Below are 19,529 nucleotides of genomic sequence, written 5' to 3'. Positions count from 1 at the left end.
TATCCCTGCACCTCTGCACCGAAAAGCCCCCTGAATGTCAGGAGGAGGCCTCTCCAGACTCCATAGCCCTTTTATACGCAACATAAAATGTCAGGAGTTGTGCTTGGTCCCCTTTAACTTCACTTATATTATTTTTGTTACACAAAACTATATCTGCCAGTAAAACCTGTATTTCTTTTTTTTTCAGCCATTGAGACAGAAAAGGTGCTCGAAGCCAAACGGTTAAACGAGCTAGAGAAACAGAACATGGTAGCTTTCCAAATGCAGTCTAGTTTGCGGGGAACACATGCAAGAGGACGCAGCTTGTTATGTCATAGTCCATTTCAAGAGGTGCCAGTTGTTGCTCGGAGGGCAGCGTGTCGTATGGGAGTGCAGAAGAAGAACAGCTCTTATTGACCTTGAATAAAGTACATTCCTGAATCTGATATACAATTGTCGTTCTTATTTGGTGCTGCTTTCATGGTGCAAATGAATTGGCTTCTATTTATTTAAAAAGAAAGGCCATGCACCTTTTTCATGAGGTGCTTCAGTAAATTCTAAAATTTAGGCGATTAAGTGCAAGTGGATTTTAACAATTTAGGCAGACTTAAAACTTAGGGCTCTATCCCACTATACAGGACTCTCAAGATCAGTGTGTTCCCCTGTACCAAACTGCATTGTGAAACTTGGGCCTCTCTCCCACTATACAGGACCCTTTAAGTATACTCCCCTATATTGAAACCGCGCCTGAAATTACCTGTGAAATTGCACTTTGAAACTTAGACCTCTCTTGCACTATACAGGACTCTCGAATCTCAGCATGCTCTCCTGTAATATACTGCACTCTGAAACCTAGGCCTCAATACAGGACCTCCCCTGTATCAACGCACACTGTCAGGCCTGACCCTCTCCCTCACGGTGCAGGACTGTCAAGCCTGGGTGCCTCCAAACTTTATTGTAGAACCTAGGCCTCTCCCACTACGCAAACTCACATCTGTGTGTGTAGAACCTAGGCCTCTCCTACTATGCAAAACTCACATCTGGGTGTGCTCTCCTGTACCACTACACCTAGGTGTACGTCCCTGTGCCTGAACTGCACTGTGAAACCTGGGCCTCCCCGCCACTATACACGAAAGACAACTCTAGGTGTCTCCACCTCCATCTCCTACCCTAAACCTGCTACACTGTGAGGCCGGACCCTCTCCCTCTATCCAGGTACTCCAGTCTAGGTGTTCAATTGCTGCTTAGGTGTTCCCAGTCTAGGTGTTCAACAGCTACCAGCCCCGCTGAGAGGCCTGAACCTTCCTCCCGATATCTAGGCGTCTTAAATATTGGGCATTAATTACCACCTACCTCACTCAAACCTAAACCTCCCCTGTCATCCAGGCGTCCCCAACCTGATACTTGATCACCTCCTGCATGTGAGAAGCCAAACCCCCTTCCTGATATCTAGATGTCCCATTCTTGATCACTGCCTGCCTTTGCGGAACCGGTCCTACTACCTACTGTCCAAGGATCAGAAATCAAGCTGTTCGATTATCTTTTGGCTCCTGCCGAAACCTACATCGCTTCGGACATCTGGCACCCCACTCCCAAGAATACCATCTCATTGTAAACCACCTGTAAAATTCTAAGCTCTCCACCTCTTGCTTCTCAGTCGTCTGGGTATTCAGTACCTGCTACAATTGGATCCTAGGAACCTGACATCCAGGACACCCAGCAAGCACCAAAGGCAGTAACTACTACCATAATCCCCACCCAAGTTACCTGCACCCATAGCCCATACCCAGGCGCCCCACCCTACAACGTACAATACCCCCCAGGAGAGCCCTTCCATTGTAAAAGGAACACCCCAACCCAGCTGACTGAACAAAGACACACCCTTGAAAAACACAGAGGGGGAACAATTTAAGAGGATTAAAAACAACTGAAAGAAAAGCAACCACTGACCCAAGACCCAACTGACTTAACAAAGACACACATTCTAAAACATCCAGATGGAACAACTTAAGAGGATTAAAATCAACACTAGCCTGGCGCAATACACCAAAGTTCGAAAACTGCCCCTATAAACCCAACACCCAGACCAACTCCCCCCACCAAAGACCCAAAATGCCTGACACAGAATTGGACGCAAAGAGAAAAGGAAGACGGTACAAATAATACAGACACACAAGCCAACCGCCCCGACCAAAAGGTGCCTTCAATACAGAACACACCCTGCAAAATAATACTATCGACAGAACAAACATCGCAAGAGAAAAATCCTTATACCTTACACCGTACCTCGCACCAACCAAAGGACCTAGATAATTCAATGACACTGACATTTCCAGACAGATATAAAACCCACCCGAACAATGGAACAAAAGAAGAGTGGAGCCAAGAAGAGAATGGGATGATGCCAACCCCCCTAATCCCTACATCACAAGAACAGAAGGGCACTATTGATACCCACATCAAATGACAAGAGACGAAAAAACAATAGAAGTCAGCAACCCAATTATCAACCTCATAGACCAATTCAATGACAAAGCCGCCTTCACAGAACCTCAACCGCCTGGAGCCAACAGAAAAGCACCCCAACTGAACACCTACAAATCAAATCCAGGAACAACAAATAAACCAAATGACACTAAAAAGATCCACTGCAATCTGATTAATACAGGATCAATGTTCAATCACGCCACCAAAATCTACAACCTCCTAAGTGACAGAGGCATCGACATCCTTTTCGTAACCGAAACATGGTTAGATGACAAATACAAGATCACCCTCAATAACTGCCTGCCCAATACCTTCAAGTGCATCCAAGTAAACAGGAAAACAAAAATAGGTGGTGAACTGGCAATCATACACAAGGAACACTTTGAAATTAAAGCGGAAGACCCACTAAACATCAACAAATGCAAATCCCTAATCATACATCTATCAACAAATCCCAGAACAAACCTGAAATTCATACTGGTATAAAGACAACCAACGCATGATGCGGCCTTTGTAGACAACTTCATAGAAGATATCACCAACCTAGCTATCGAGCGTAACCACCTGATTATCCTCAGAGACTTAAACATCTGGTTCGATGAAGAAACCACAACCTCACAGAAATCTCTTACCAGCCAACTAACAACAATGAAACCATACCAGCTGGTCAAAGGAGCAACACAAATGGCAGCACATACACTAGACGCAATCTTTGCCAACAGAAAACTCATTACCACAGCGCCACTGATTCAGATCCTCTGGAGCGACCACCTCATCATCCCCTTTGTAATCACACTGCCCTCCACAATAACCAAGAAACAAGAAAAGTTACCGATCATCATGAAAAGAAACTGGAGAACCATAAAAAACTCCAACTTAACGGAACGACTGGAGATCACCAAACCACAAACAACCATGGACAAAGCTGACCTAGACACTAACATAGATATACTTCATAATTGGATCACCACAACAATAGACAAGATCGCCAAAGAAAAACCTTTCAATCATCTTGCAAAAGAGCAAAGGCAAAATGGTTCACCCCACTACTAGGCACCATGAAAATGAAAAAATGAAAACTACAACTAGAATGGAGGATCAACAGGGTCGGAATGGCCCCTCTGTCTTTTGGCCCGTGGCTGGGCCGAAATCGTCCCTGGGGAGCGGGGGCCTGTTTCCGGTCATGCCTGGGACGGTTTGGAAGAAAAAAAAATGAAAATAAAAAAACTTTTTCCAATTTTTTTTTTCTTCAAAAAGCCTTTCCTCCTTCTTAGGTCGATAAATGAGTACCAACAAAGGTTGGGTGATATTGCATACATATTTGTTCTATAAAAAAGAGCTTAAGCTTAAGTGCTATACAATAACATTATCATTTGGTCTTGGACGTCTGCTTGGATTCACAGTAATTTAGTGTTCTTAGGAATAATGCTATTTAATGCCACTTCCTGTTTTGTCAAGGGGTGAAAGGTTGTGTTTCATGCTTCCCGGGATGTCACTTTGGGGTGGGGTCAAATGACTTCACTTCCAGTGATGTCATCAGAGGTCAAGGGTCATGAGGCGAGGGGTGGGCCACTTTTTTGAGGCGAGGGCTGGGCCACTTTTTTTTTGGGAGACTGGGCCTATTTCTTGTCCCAGTCCGACCCTGAGGATAGGATCAATAAAGACTTCAGAAAAAAATTCAAACTTCAACAACATAGTCGTTCATACAAAAAGTAAATACAAATAGCAAAAAGGAGATACTACGACAACAGAATCCCCAAAGCACCAAACACCCAAAAAGAACTATTTCAAATCATAAACAAAATAAAAAACACACCCGGCTACAACAACACTCCAATACCATCGAAGAAATTATGCAATGACCTCGCAGACCACTTCAAAAATAAAATCATGACCATCCAACAGACCATCCAAAACAGACCATGCAACCACAACAGTGAAGACACCCACTGATGCAAGGAACATCAGAACAAACGCTGAAACTTCACGCACATCAGTGGAGACTTTCATCAAACTAGTATATCAAAGCAACAAATCAGGCTCCCCCATGGATCCCTGCCCCCCTGACATCTACAAATCAATCCTCTCACAAGGAACATCAATGGAATACTACAGGAACGTCCTCAACCAATCAATCTCAACAGGGAGAGTGCCTCAAGCCTTCAAATCAGCATACATCAAACCACTCCTCAAGGATACAGCAGGAAACGTAGAGGACCTCTCCAACTACAGTCTCATCTCCAACATCCACTACCCAGCTAAACTCCTGGAAACACATACATATAGAACAACCCAAGGATTCATAGAATAACACCACCTATTAAACCAGGTACAAGTAGGCTTCAGACCAATGAGAAAAGCAGAAACAGCACTTATTTCAATCTGTGATGATCTAAAGGCAAGCGCAGACTCAAACAACAGCACCGCTCTGATACTTTTAGACCTCTCCGCGGCATTCAACACAGTTAACCACAACATCCTGATCATGAGACTGGAAGAATTCGGAATCACTAACGACGCCTTACTTTGGATCAGATCCTTCCTAACAAACAGAACAGAAACAAGTGGATGAAAACTTACAAATCAAGCCCACGAGAATCATCTTGCAGAGTCCCACAAGGATCATCCTTCTCACCACTACTATTCAACATTTCCCTGTCACAGCTAATTAAAATCATTACTTACTCTTACTGGCCAAGCTGAATATGTGCATTTTCTCCATGACCATAAGTTTGGCTTCAGAGCAGCCAGTGGCACTGAAACTGCTCTCCTGAAGACCCATGAAGATGTGCTCACTAATCTCGATTCTAGCCTTCCTTCTGTCCTCATCCTTCTTGATTTTTACTTTGCTTTTGAAACAGTCAATCATGCCATCCTGATCAATTGTCTCAGTGAGAACCTGGGCATAACGGACCAGGCCCTGGCTTGGTTGACCTCCATGGCTCTTCATTGTCTACTTGGCCCGTTTGGCCTGCCTTATCTCTACCTTCTCCTCTAAAATTCCGTTTTATGCGGATGACACTCAGCTCTCCTTAAGGCTACCCTCGGCCTGCTCTCCTCTCTAGCATATTCCTGACATTCTGTCAGCGATTCAGGAGTGGTGCGCCTCCAACAATCTCTGCCATAATGCCAGATCCTCCTCATTGTGACCCCTGCTCCCATTTTCCCTCTCTCACTCTGGCACCGTCTTTGGGCCTTCTTCCTCTGTCTTTCTGTGAGGCTAAAAACCTTGGTGTCATCTTCGACTCCATCTATCATTCTCCCCTCACTTACCGACCTTGCCAAGAAGGCCCACTACCAGCTGCACCTCCTCATATGTATTCTTCTTTTCCTCACTTTTCCTCGAGAAGCTCACTGTCTCCAGAGCCTTGGCTGTCTCTTGGCTGGACTACTGGATCTACGTGATCCGACTGCAGCTGAATGTCCCGCGGTCGTAAAGTTTGCATGAGAAAGGTGCAAACTACCAAAAGTTTCCACCTTTCTCATGCGGACACACGTACATACCCACACCCCCACCCACACCCACAACACCCATGACTTACCCCCACCCAGACCCTCAACACACCCCCACCCACACCCCAACCTAAACAAACCCCACTTACCTTCTTCTTCACGTTGGGTCCCGTGATCGGACACTGGCGCCGCAGCTCCCGTTTTTATTTTTTTTATTTTTTTTTACAGAAGGCTGTCGGGTTATCCCCTGAAACCCCCGCTCACTATACTATAAAGTATACACTGAACCCCCGTTTCTTTTTTTTTTTTTTTACAATGCTACCACCAAAGGATCGAACTTTTGGTGTTCGAACCTTTAGTGGTAGCATTTTTAGAACTTTTGATTCATGTAAACCATTATATTCGGTAAAAAGGTACAGACCCGGACTATTGCAACAGCCTCTTTCTCAATATGCCTTCCACCGCTATCTGCCCTCTGTAACTAAGCCAGAACAGGACTGCAAGACTCATCCTTGGCCTCAGGCCGAGGGACTGTATCTCTCCAGCCCTGAAATCTCTTTACTGGCTCCCATTGGCTGCAAGGATCAAGTTCAAGGCCCTCTGCATCGTCCACAAGGCTTTCTGGGGCAGGGGCCCATGCTACATTCGACTCTCTCTTCCCAAACACCTTCCTTCTTCAGCCCTTCGCTCAACCACCTCCAACTCTCTGAGGGTCAGATGCTTCTCCAGGCAGTGATTGGGGGTAGATCTCTCTCCTATGCAGGTAATCTGTCTGGAATGGCCTCCATGAGCTTGAGTCGGACCACCTGAAGTTCCAGAAGCAGCTCAAGACCTTCCTTTTTGCTTCTGATTTCTCTCTCTCGCTCCCCTCCTGACCAAACTGTATGCTGTGCTGACTGGTTGCCTGGCTACCCTCAGAGTCTCTTGGGTACCAGGCTCCCCCTGACCAGCATACCCTGCACTACCTCCAGGCCTGCCGCACACTCAGGGGCTGTATCTGGAACCCTACAGTCCCCTGCCTCCTTGCACTTACCCAGATCCGTGTCGCCCTGGCTGCACTTACTCAGAGCAGTGCAGCCCTGATTGCACTTCCCCCTTAGCTCCACCTGGAACTTCCCCTCTCTCTCCTCCCTGCACTTTTGTGTATCGCACTTGCACAATCTGAATGACACAAAGCCTAGTAAGATCATTTGTTTTGTCCTCCCTCTGTCTTCCCTTCCTTGTCTTGTCACACCTAGAAACACTTGTGTACAGGCACGTTATAAATGACTCATCATATCATACCTTGGCTTAGAAAAATTAAAAAACCTTTGTTTACAATCAACTGCGATGGCTGGTTTCTCTGTCCTGAAACTATACTACTATATGTACCAAAGAATATGCTGTTTCAGGATGTACAGTCAAACAACGGGAACTAGAAATTGATAAAAAAGTAAGAACCAGGCTCATGGCATTGCAAGCCCACAGGTGATAGAATTCAGCCACATCTTCTTTAGTGTAGTGGGATTAGTCAAAATTAGTCAACGCGTTCTTATTATATGAGCAAGATTTAACCTCATCCAAATAGAAACTGTAACTTTAGTGGATAGCAATCATACGGGGTTTATATAAATGTATGCTTTATATACAATTTGCTTATTATTTTGTATATTTTACTGTGCTGTATTTTATTTGTAAGTTTTATGGATAAAATATCATCCAAATAAACTTTAACTGCACTGAAGTCATCGGGTGACTTCAGAATGATTCCAGGAAGATCCTCTTTTTTTTCGAGTTGGGTACGCCAGGCAGCTCCTGATAGTAACTTCTTCCTCATTGCATGTTCTGAGCTTCAAGCTGAGGATGTTGGGTAGATCTGCTAATCAGTGATTCCTATCATGCATATCCAGTGAGGGCGTGACAATGTGCTTCTCAAACACCCATGACGTTTCCTTCCTCATCTAAGTCATCTCTTTATGTCTTTACAAGATCTTTCCTGACTGGCTCAGTGCACCCTTGTCCACCCATTCTGTGGAACCTCTGTTTCTAATTTGTAGCACTGTGGGGGACTAATTAAAAATTGATAAAGAGACCACTTTAACAGAAGATTAAGCCCCCTCCCATCCCTCAGAATCAAACAAGCATGTATACTTTCATGATCATATAGAATTCAATATAAAGTGAGTGGAGATTTCTCAGATTTCATCAAAGTGAAACTGCATACTAGTTGGTGCTTTGTGTGTTCCATTCAAATCCAGATACCTCAAGGTCAAATACATTGTTAGTGGGTAGATAAAGCTAAGGGAAGTAGCATAATTGGCTTTGATGCCCATCCTTGAAAAGTAGCAGAAGCAGGAGGCATTATCAGTATGCATCCTCCTTCAGTTCATAGCGTAGAGGCAGTCTACAATTGTAATTGCGCTAACCTGGAAGAATATAAATTGGGTGGTTAATCATTTATTTTATTTTCTCTTCACTTTATCATGCATCAATTGAAAATGTAGTCCAACTCATTCAGGTCTTGTACTTTTTACGACAAGTCCCTTGGTATTCACGTTATATTGTACTTAAAATTTGGTTTTTACCTAGCAAAGTTCCAAATGGGTATTGGCAATGATAAACAGAACCTTGGTGATGTCCACCATCTTGCTGTACTGATTCCTTCCATTGTCAAAGTATCTTTAGCTGGGCCGCTTTTCCGCAGAGAATTTCCAGGCTCTTGATAGTTCGCCCCTGCAGCGCTAGTATCTACCTGGGGCCATGGTTGCCATCCACCATTTGCATTACACATCTTTCTCATCAGTGTGTCAACTGAAGTCCTTGCCGCAAATCATAGCCGGGGCTTCCACTGCAGTTGTTTAATGCAATGCCTACATCTGCAGGGTCTTGTCGACACCTTTTTGTGGACACATTTACTGACCCATGTAGCAGCTCTGATCTGCATGGCACACCTCCGAACTCTATAACTATGCGTCCATGTTCTTCAGACTCCCAAATACCACCCACTACACATTTGTAAATAATGAACACTGACAGAATTAACAAAATGCATATAGAAAAGACATATTTCATGATGTAAATACCTGTTACATACATTCCAACATTCCAGATTCCATTCTGAGATGCGTGTGTGCTTCTGTTTTTACTTTGCATTATGGAAATGGTAGTGCTGGGATAAAAGAGCCAGAATTAGAGAGTGCGATCCCCAGAAAGCTAGGCAAAAACCAGGACCGATTACACCACTCACATTTCTCAAATGGACTGTGACATGCTAGCCTGTATGTTTTTAAAGTACTTCAAGCAGCATTCAATCAGGCATAGTGTATTCATACATCCAGTTGAGTCTCCAAGGTGGGCAAAATCAAATGGTTTGGTGGCAATCCTATTGAAGTCAATGGGACCAATTACATTGGGAGACAGCGCTTTTCTAAGGCTGGTGTGCCCATTGAAGTATATCGAGGAATTGGTTTTGCTGTGAGAGTAAACTGAGCCAAGGGCAGATTACAACTTTCAAACAAGGGACGTCATGTTTTAAGGCATGCCGATGTTGGGAGGATGGAAATTATTCCCATATGGGTGCTAGGGCAGAAACAGGAATGTTGGACTAAGATGGTTATTATGTGATCACATTACTGGATTGGAGTTTTGTAATTATATAAAGAGATCACAAACTAAAAAAACACACAGAGGCTAAGTTTCTTTAGAGCTGGATTAATGTACCCTATGATTTTATTTGAATTTGAACCTGATTTTATTTATGCATTAATGAAAAGATGCAGCTTTTCATAAAAACACATTTCTTTTACTCTGGATTCTGCTCCACAAGAAATGCTGGGTGCTCTAAAGCTCATCCATGGTATCCATGGCTGCCGCTCTTTGTGCTGTCATCAGGTATAGAATGTTTCCCCTCTGTTCATGAGAACCCTGAGAGGGAGCCAGTTCTACAGCACCTCCTTGAAGCACTTGTCCTAGTCCTGTTGTCTCGTAGCAGAACGATGGATCAACTTTTGCCGGGATCTGTTAACCCTCGTAAGGGAGATGCCTTTGGAGATGTGAGTAGCTTGAACTTTCTAAGGGGAAGGATCAAAATGGGCTACTCTCTAACAATTGACAGGCAATGCCACGGATAAGTGGAGGGCATGTAACATCCATTAGTACTGTCCAGAAATTACCAGGATCTAAAGAGTCCCCTTAATGTAACTGCCCTGACAAAAATCCAGAGTGACAGCTACCAAAGGGGCTCTTCACCAAATCCCGACCAAGAAAGGAATAACCTTGAGATAAACCCACAGCAAAAGAGGGCAAGGAAACCCCACACAAAATACCTTAGAAGCCTCAACTGAGTGACTGCTTTTGCCACAAGCCATTCCACATGACACCCCAACCTGGAGAGAAACTCCAAGTAGGCTTAACAAAAATGGCTTAACAAAAATGGAAGGTAAAGATGGGATACTAATAATCCCACTGAAGAAGAGCTTACCAATATCTATCACCTAACATGCAAGTACTTACATCAGGGGACCCGGAATACTTTTACTGACCAAGAAAATACTTGATATATCTATCTTCGCAAAACCCTCTGAAATAGTTGAATGCTGTTAAGTCCAAGAGAAAAGCAGTAACTGTGCCCTTGCAACAGAGAAAATGGAATAAGATAGCAATGGAGCTAAGAACCTGATAAATGGAACTGAACTATTACTTAGCGATCTTGGTGAAGCTGCAATCGAAAGTAGGGGCCATGTACCAGAAGGGCCTGTGCTAGCACCAAGACTAACTCTAACTGGTGTTAAGCAGAAGAGTAAGGGTATGAGCAAGTCAGATGTACTGCCGGTTATAGATAAGGCATTGTTTATATATTAAAAGTAACCGTTGCTGCAATCTACCCCGCCCATCTCTTCCATGACCCTAAAATCAACATCAGAAAAGGGAAATGTGGCACCTATAATTATCCCAATGCCCCCTGCTGCAGAAATATTGACCAAAATACCCTGTATGGAACAACAAGATGGGGGGACAAATTATCTTATCTCTGTTGAGGAATGGATCCCGTGGTTATCAAGACACTAGTTCTATCTTAGATAAGGTGGCTAAAAATCAAAAGCCAGAAGCCCTAAAGGCACAGTCGTCTAGATCTTCCATCTTGCATGAGGGTAATGGTCACATTTGCTGCTACCTGATTCCCTGCAAAATGCAGAGACTGAAGTGATGGTGGCCGATGATATAATCTGTACATATAGATTTCAAGGTCTTGCTCAAGAGGATGTTGATGATGTTACAAAGCCAATTTTTAATACTAATGTTGTTCCATTAAGCTCTAAAACTAATGCACACCCAGAGACCACACATCCATCATCTAGATTTGTACAATCAATGTAATGTATAGATCTTATGCACAATAACACTTCCCTTACCACTAGCGGCGGGCTGTGTAATCACCATGTAAATTAATTCTTATCACTTAAAAAAACACAATGAGCTTGATTTACATGGTAGAAAAAGTGCACACCATGGATGTGGCTCTATCGAGAAAGCTTCTAGAAGAGAATACCACCTGTCCCAATAAATAAATCGGTAATGGTAATAAAGGTAACTGCAATATGCCCCACTCACAGATCCTAAAGCTCTTGATAAGAATCAACACACTCAACAAAGAAGTCATGGGAAATCAAGAACCCAGCCGAAAAATATTTATTGCTGAAGAGCAGTTTGACGGCTCGCAGGTTGCCTGAGCAAACTAGGGATGTTATGAGAACAAAACACCATTTGGGATTCCACGTGTATCTTATTGGTATTTCACAACTTGAAAGAGGTAAGATAGAATTTGCTGACTCACTGATAAACAAATGTATTTACTGGTTTAGACACAATTGAGGTTGTTTGTAATCAGGAGCGATATATTAACAGCAGAAAGATTGCTGAACCATATAAACGATATTGTACAAATAACTGCAGGGTAAAAAGATATTGCAGAAGGCCTTTTGGCAATTGAGTTCAGAACCCACCCCGCCCCGAGGCAGCAACATTCAAATAAGAGGTGCTATACAAAGAAATGGATCTACTACAACACTGATCCCTGAAACGGGTAGGGCTGCAATTAAACTACATGGTCTACTACATGTGTAGGTGTCATCAGATAGAGCAGAGAGCCTTCATGAGGTGGATTTAATTCAGGTTCACCCGTTTGCCACCGTCAAATTTAAACATTCAAGGTGGAGCACCATGTATAAATCTTCCCACACTGGAAATACTGTCTTGGAATGTGGCAGGATATGTAAGTCAAACCTACAACCCAGAATGGTGGTCTTTCATTGAAGTAAAAGACATCATTCCATTCCAGGAAACATGGTATTAAGATAAAGTGTTTCATGAGCATTTTATTTGCAATTCTCTACCAGCAAGTAAAGGAGTTAGGGGGCGTCCAGAGGAGAACTGATGGTCTGGGGATCTGAGGCTCGTCTGGTGAAAATTGCTAAATTGAAACATCAAGCCGAGACTGTCAGTTATTAAAATAGCAATGCCAAAATGGTAAAACGTTAATTTTCTTTAATATGTATTTAAAGGAATGGTTCGGTCAAACATTTGTATTGTCCCAACGGGTCGGCCATGTGTTTTTAAGCCTAAGTGGGTCGATTTTAGAAAAATTTCCTATGGACCTTACCCAAGTTTTCGTCCATTAAACGTACGTGAAAAAAGGGCACAAGGGCGCTGCCATTTTGTGATAATCCTATCACTGGCCCCATCGCCCTGGCTGACCTGCTTTTGTGGCACTAAATCATATCCCCCGCCCCTGAGCCTGACATTATCAAAACATTCATATTCCCCACCTCTCTCCGTGACGTTACTGCGCTGTGTAGGCAAACGCGCCCAGTCGTCTTCTATGCGACTTCACACAGAACCCAGAAACCAACACAGATCAACTCACAACACAGTGCGCCACAATTCGGAATATGAAACTGTACTTTCAAATCAAACAGCAACACGGTACATTTGGTAAAGTACATTTATTTAACATTAAATGTTTATAGACTATTCAGCAATTGGCATATTACATCGGAATGTCATTTTTTTTCTTTTCTCCCTATTCGCAAATCCTGTTCCGTTTTATCGTGAATCACGCGCTGTTACTTTATGGTACACAGGGTGTTGGTTTTCGTTAAAAGAAGCACTTTGGTCGCACGGTGAACCACAAGGCTGTTCCATCAACTAGGCACTAGGCCAGCGTAAAGGTTGATATGTTGCTTCTAGCCGCTAGTACCGCGTAAGGGCATATGGGCCCTTGGCGATCGTCCCATAAGATTGTCAAAGTGGTGAAGTTGTTTACGATAAGCTGCAGCTGGCAGTTGAAGAAACCATCTGCCGGGGTCTGAAACTGGTGGCAGTAGCAGTAGGGTAGGATATACCTGTTTTGAAAACATAAAAATTATAATCAGTCTCGCCAGCCGATCTTTATTAATATTATTCATTTTATTTATTACGGCCGATCCGAAACTATTTGCTTTCAAGGATAGTGCAATGGAGTATATTCGGCTCTAAAATCAATGCGAAAACTAACGAAATAAATCGAGGTTAACACACAATGCGAAACAACTGTTTGTCTACATGCGTCTGGAATGTGGACCTGCATGCCCATGTGCCCAGTACAAAGACGATCCCACAAACGTTTAACTTGCTATTCATTCATTCATTCATTCATTCATTCATCCATTCATTAATTCTTCGTTCCAGTATAAAAGCGTCTAAAGAGATACTTACATTATATTTGCAATTTCCATTGTGTCTCTGCGTAATGCAGTCCGTAAATCCCACTGTGCTCTTGACAACGATTTTTCGTATACTGAACTAACATGAAACTCAGTCTAGTTTCAGAATTTTCTGCCTTATCGTCTTTTATGTTATTGCACCCCTCCTTCAAATGAAGTCCTTTCGGCATGGTCCCTGTCTCTCAAGGTCAAAAAACAATAGAACCTTATACTGCCAGTGTGAGTTGTGGGCCTCTTCAGGCCGCCAGCTGAAAATCAAAGCCGCTGACCTTCACTCTAAAGGAGCATACATTCTTACTTTGCAACATCCCGTAGTAAAGCCATCTGTGAGAACTTGAATTTTCGAATACATCTATGTACTAGGCCTCAATGTGCAAATGTGAACTGGCTTCTCTCCCATCTGCAACGGCTCGCTTGGTGCGTTCTGAGGCCCCCAAATTTGTCCTTGTTGTCCGCGAGCTTTGCAGCCCTAGAGAACCATAACTATGGAGACATTGACTTTTTGGGGGAAGGTCAGGGAAAGTATAACGTACCCGAGGAGTTGAGTTGAAAGTGAGATTTATTGTTTGTTTTATTATTTGCAATACGCAAGCCTTGCAAAACTTAGTTACAGCAACAAAAATATATACATACACATATTGACAAGGTCATCGATATGAGGTGAATAGAGAGAGAATTCAAACATGACACCCAGGTTGTTCGCCAACCAGGATGGTGAAGGGAGGGGTTAGGGTTAGCATACTTTGTAAGTACACTGTACAATAACATTTATTTACAAAAAGACAATCATATTACAATTATTTAAACCGGGATTTGTACTTCACAACCAGCGCTGCTTTGCGTGGACATGGCACAGTGGCAATGTTCGGTGGCAATGCATCAGTGCTCTGCACAGAAACGTTCAAAATTCCATATCTGTGCTTCTCGAATACAGCAACAATAAGGCTTTTTACAAAGTCGAACTCCATTTCCTCATAGACTGGTTTGATGACCCATTGCTTACTTCTTTTAGAAAACACCTTAGTGTAGCGAGGCATCCTAACATTACCCGTAGTCCTAGATTGTTCACGGCTGAGATTCTCGTTATGGGCCAAGACCGCAAGTAGAGTCCTACGTTTCATGCCCTGTTTGCTGAAATGCAAGCGCTTTGGCCGGTACTTTAGACACATATTGTGGAACACCTCCAAACCTCCTGTGTGACAGAATTCTGTAAGTCCCCTCAAATCTCTTGATAGAGTTTTATCGAAAACAATCTTCTCAATGGCTTTGTGTGTCGGTGAAGATGGAATCAACCACTTCTTCTTCCTTGCCTCCTCTGGGGACAAAGGGCCATGTTCACATTGGTGGAAATGTAGGTTTTCTGACCAGCGGTGATCGTTGGTACAGTGGTGCATCAGTGACCGCCATTTTTCAAGTGGTATTTCCACTGACCCTTCACAAGTTTTGGAATTGTTGTTTAATATGTGGGAACTGCTCTCTCATTGTCTTGGCATTTGAAATGTGTCTGTCCGTGGCTATGAGGTCGATGTGCATTCCCCTCGATTGTAGATATTCCACTGATTTTATAAATCCTAGTTTCTAAATGGCCACTGAGGATGTACATTCTGTTACCTGCACGACCACCGAACTCACAATTTTCTTACTATCCATGTCCTGAAAGTGGTAGGTGCAGTACTTGGCAGAAAATCCAGGGCTGTCGCACTGTCCATCGCCGGCTAGCCTGAATCGTTTCCCTTCAAATGTACTTGCTAGAGACAATTGTTCAATTTTCCTAGCATCACTAATGGCCGGAAACAGATAATCATGTTGGTATTTGTACTACTGCATTTTAGAAATGAAATGAAGTCCCATAAACTGAAAAAAGACTAACTTTCTAAAACTGGACCCACTAAAAAGTGATGCAGCTGCACACAATAGATTGCCTGCTGGCAGCTTCCCCAGCATCGGTTGTGCAGACCATGAAAACGCATTATTAAATCTACAGGCGGCCTGTATTTTGACGTTACTGCCTTGTTTTTGACGAGTCACCTGAATCAATGGCCTCCGACATACTTTCCCTCTGACGGAATGCCCACATTTCAGCATACTTATAATATATCAATCAAACAACTGTCGAATACTGTGTTTTTGCCCTCTTTCAATAGACTGTCATCCGGTGTCACACTTGTTTCGTACTGCATCGTTGAGGACATTTCACCACAAGTGAAAGAAATATCGCCAATATCAGGTTCTGATGCATCAGTGAATGCTGCTGCTGGTTCATTCTCTGTCCTTTCAACATCTGTTACTTCAACATTGATGGGAGAACACAACATTGTCGATAGCTTTTTTGGTGGCAATTTTTTGGCGGGTGTAGATTGTGTGAATTGATCTGCGACTACTTCCGAGCTATCCTCAATACATTCAGTATCATCTTCTTGTGGTGGTGCAGTCGCACTCTAGCAATGGTCCATTACAACTCTACTGAATTCTCCGGACACAATCATTTCATGTTCTGGCCATTAGATATGAGCATCTCTAGTCTCAACACGCGGCGTCTGAATTAATAGTTCCTCCATAGTGTAAATGGTCTGGCAAGCAACATCTCTCATTCGCTTCACTGTCTGTGTATGTATAGTGCGTAGACCCACGGGTAACTACAGGACAGATTGGAAAAGGGATGATCAGTTTAAACACAAGATAAAGTATAGTACAATTGACAGAAAAAAACATAATATAGTCCCCAGCACAAAACAATTTATAAAAATATGAACTGTTTGTAAGTAACATTATTTTGTTTTCTTTTCTTTGCAACTTTCTTGACTCGAACTTCAACATCTGCACGCTGTAGCTCCAATTCTTTTCCGCATCTCTTCCCTTCCTTTTGCCCTGCAACGACTATATTTTCTGTATCCGCATAGACAGCACGGAATGAGGCTCCATCGACTCCCTGAAAATAGTACTTTCATTACTATGTATCACAATATTGATAACATAAAAAACACGTGAGGACCAACACACAGGTACATCTCGATAGCTCAACACGAATTAAACATTGTGTAGAACAATCAAACAACAAGTATTTGAGCTCTGATGACCTAGTTCCATGGAACTGTCAGTATCCATACCTCTGGCTCTGCATGGACTTCCATGAATGATTGTATTGGATAGGAGGCATCAGCAACTCCCTGAAACACAGTACTTTCGTTATGGTTTTCAATATTGTAAACATAACACACACTTCGGGTCGACGGCACAGGTACATATAAAGAGATAACCACTAATGTTGCATTGTCTAAAAGAATCAAGGAATATTTAAGTATGATCAGATTTAATCGACTTATTTCTCCGATTTCTTTACATCTGCATCATCTAAATGGGATCTTGTGATTGTAGTGGAAGCTCCATCGTCTCCCTGAAACACACTACTTGCGTTAATAGGGAAGAAAGTATAGCAAATGGAATCACGTTATATGATCACGCTTGATGGAGCTGTCAGTATCCATACCTCGTGCTGCTGAAGAATATCTATGGATGTTGTAAATGTGGTGCGCACTTCCGAAAGCTGTTGCGCCGATTCGTATCCGCATGGTCCCGCTTCCACTTCCCCTGGAATTACTCGAATGTTAGGCTCTGCATCAAGTGCGTTGGTTGACGCTTCAACAACTGCCTGAAACATAGTATTTGCATTAGTAAGGATTACAATATTGAAAACACAACACACACTTGGGGTCGACCGCACAGGTACATATCAATGGCTAACCACAAATTAAACATGGTGTAGAACAATCAAACGACAAGTGTTCCAGTCCTGATGATCACAGTTGATGGAGCTGTCAGTATCCATACCTTGTGCTGCTGAAGAATATCTATGGATGTTGTAAATGTAGTGCGCACTTTCGAAAGCTGTTGCGCCGATTCGTATCCGCATGGTCCCGCTACCACTTCCCCTGGAATTACTTGAATGTTAGGCTCTGCATCAAGTGCGTGGGTTGACGCTTCAACAACTGCCTGAAAAATAGTATTTGCATTATTAAGGATTACAATATTGAAAACACAACACACACTTGGGGTCGACCGCACAGGTACATATCAATGGCTAACCACAAATGAAACATGGTGTAGAACAATGAAACGACAAGTGTTCCAGTCCTGATGATCATGGTTGATGGAGCTGTCAGTATCCATACCTCGTGCTGCTGAAGAACATCTAGGGCTGTTGTCAATGTGGTGGACGCTTCAGCATCTCCCTGAAAGACAGTACTTGCATTAGTATGGATAACACTAATTATAACTGAAAACAAACACCAGGGGACGACAACTAAGGTGTATATCAATTGGAAAGCACTAACCAAACAATTGGTAAAATAATCACACAATACATAAAAACTATTACTTGACATGCATAAAACAAGTCTGTAGCGGAATAGCCAAGTATGATTACCTGATACGCGCTAGAAGTGGTTGATAACTGCGGGTACGTCACGGATGTAGAATGTTCTTGCTTCAGATTCAGTGGATAGTCAAGCAGTTGTAAAGGTAAATTATTGTTTGATAATGAAATGCAAATATTAAAAAATTGCCATGTAAACTGACAGAATACTTGAGAATAATGCTATTGAAAATGTGCAATATAGTACAGTTCCCTGTGCCCATAAATAGATTTCCTTTGGGGGTTATAAAATCGAAAAATAATTTATTGATAAATGTCATTAATCAAAAAGCTATACACTCATATCAATATCGAAAGTATTACAAGGGAGTATTACATGGGACACAACACCTAAAATATCAATTAATCCATTCGGCTACCTACACACTACCGCAAGGCCTAAAGCTAAATCCGGACACTTGACTCACCAGTGGCAGAATGTGGACGAATAGAGTTGGAATAGCGTTTGGGAGCAATTTTCGTGTCGTTCGCCGTTTATTCTTCTTTGTTACCCAAGATGTGGCATACATGTTCGAGGAAAAGTGCCGGCTGCCGATGCGGTATTGATCACCCCTCTTGTCCTCTAAGACTTGTTGGACTCTACTTTCCAGCTCATCCAGTGGATATCCGCAATGTCTGACCCATTCTCTTATTCGATCAACAGTTTTCGGGAATACATGCATTGTAGTGCCTTCAGATTTAGCATGGGTCTTCGAAGGGCAACCGCTAATCGAACAGGCAGGCATTGTTGAAAATTCTGAAAAGTAAATATCAAGATTATTATAAAACCTTGATGAATAAAAATGTCATAAAAAAGTAAATGAACCATACCATGTTCAATGCAAGGTTTGTTTTGGTCGCCGGAACTATACCAGTTCATCATGTGCGGCTTAGTATTTGCATAAGTTACAGAATTTTTTTTAATGATGTGACTAAACTCTGAACATGTGACTCGTCCCTTGGATGTTCTGTCTTGCACGAAAAGGAAACATGCTTACATTATAGACTGGACCCCCGAAGGATGCAATTCGATGACAATTGACACAGATGTAAACAAATAGATCTATTGATAGCATAACAATTGAAACTCAAGTCAATAGCAATGAGACCAATGACCATAGTACTATTGGGTACTGTAATCACAAATAGATAGAAATGTAAAAATGACCGAAATATGATTAGGATACATGGCCTTACCTTGACCAACAAACAGTTGGATTCAGCAGGCCGGGCAGTATGCTGCAGGAGAACAGGTAGATGGCCACAGGTAGCACACTGACGAGTTTGCTCGAAGCGGTCACAGATAGCACGACGACGAGCAGATTAGCATAGATCTCAGCGCTTCTCAGGTAGAAGGTTCAGGAGTTGACTTGCAAAGCACAAAAATGTTCTCATGAGACATATCAAGTGGCTTATAAAGTATTAGAAACAGGGGTGTGCTTGTGAATGAATGACATGTG

At 42.7% G+C, this 19,529-nt stretch overlaps 1 protein-coding gene across 2 annotated transcripts in view; it reads left to right on the top strand.

Moving 5' to 3' along the window:
- Window positions 1-424, top strand: part of C6QH4orf36 (chromosome 6q C4orf36 homolog) — a 75,451-nt gene extending 75,027 nt beyond the window's left edge. For both annotated transcript variants that reach the window (XM_069630285.1, XM_069630286.1), the window contains one exon: window positions 188-424. In XM_069630285.1, coding sequence (XP_069486386.1) covers window positions 188-396 — 209 coding nt within the window. In that variant the 3' untranslated portion in view covers window positions 397-424. The remainder of the gene's footprint in view (window positions 1-187) is intronic.
- Window positions 425-19,529: the final 19,105 nt, after the last annotated feature.

This window comes from Ambystoma mexicanum, chromosome 6q (assembly GCF_040938575.1).
Source record: "Ambystoma mexicanum isolate Mex_15411 chromosome 6q, UKY_AmexF1_1, whole genome shotgun sequence".
NCBI lineage: Eukaryota > Metazoa > Chordata > Amphibia > Caudata > Ambystomatidae > Ambystoma > Ambystoma mexicanum.
This window is presented reverse-complemented; position numbering and strand designations above follow the sequence as displayed.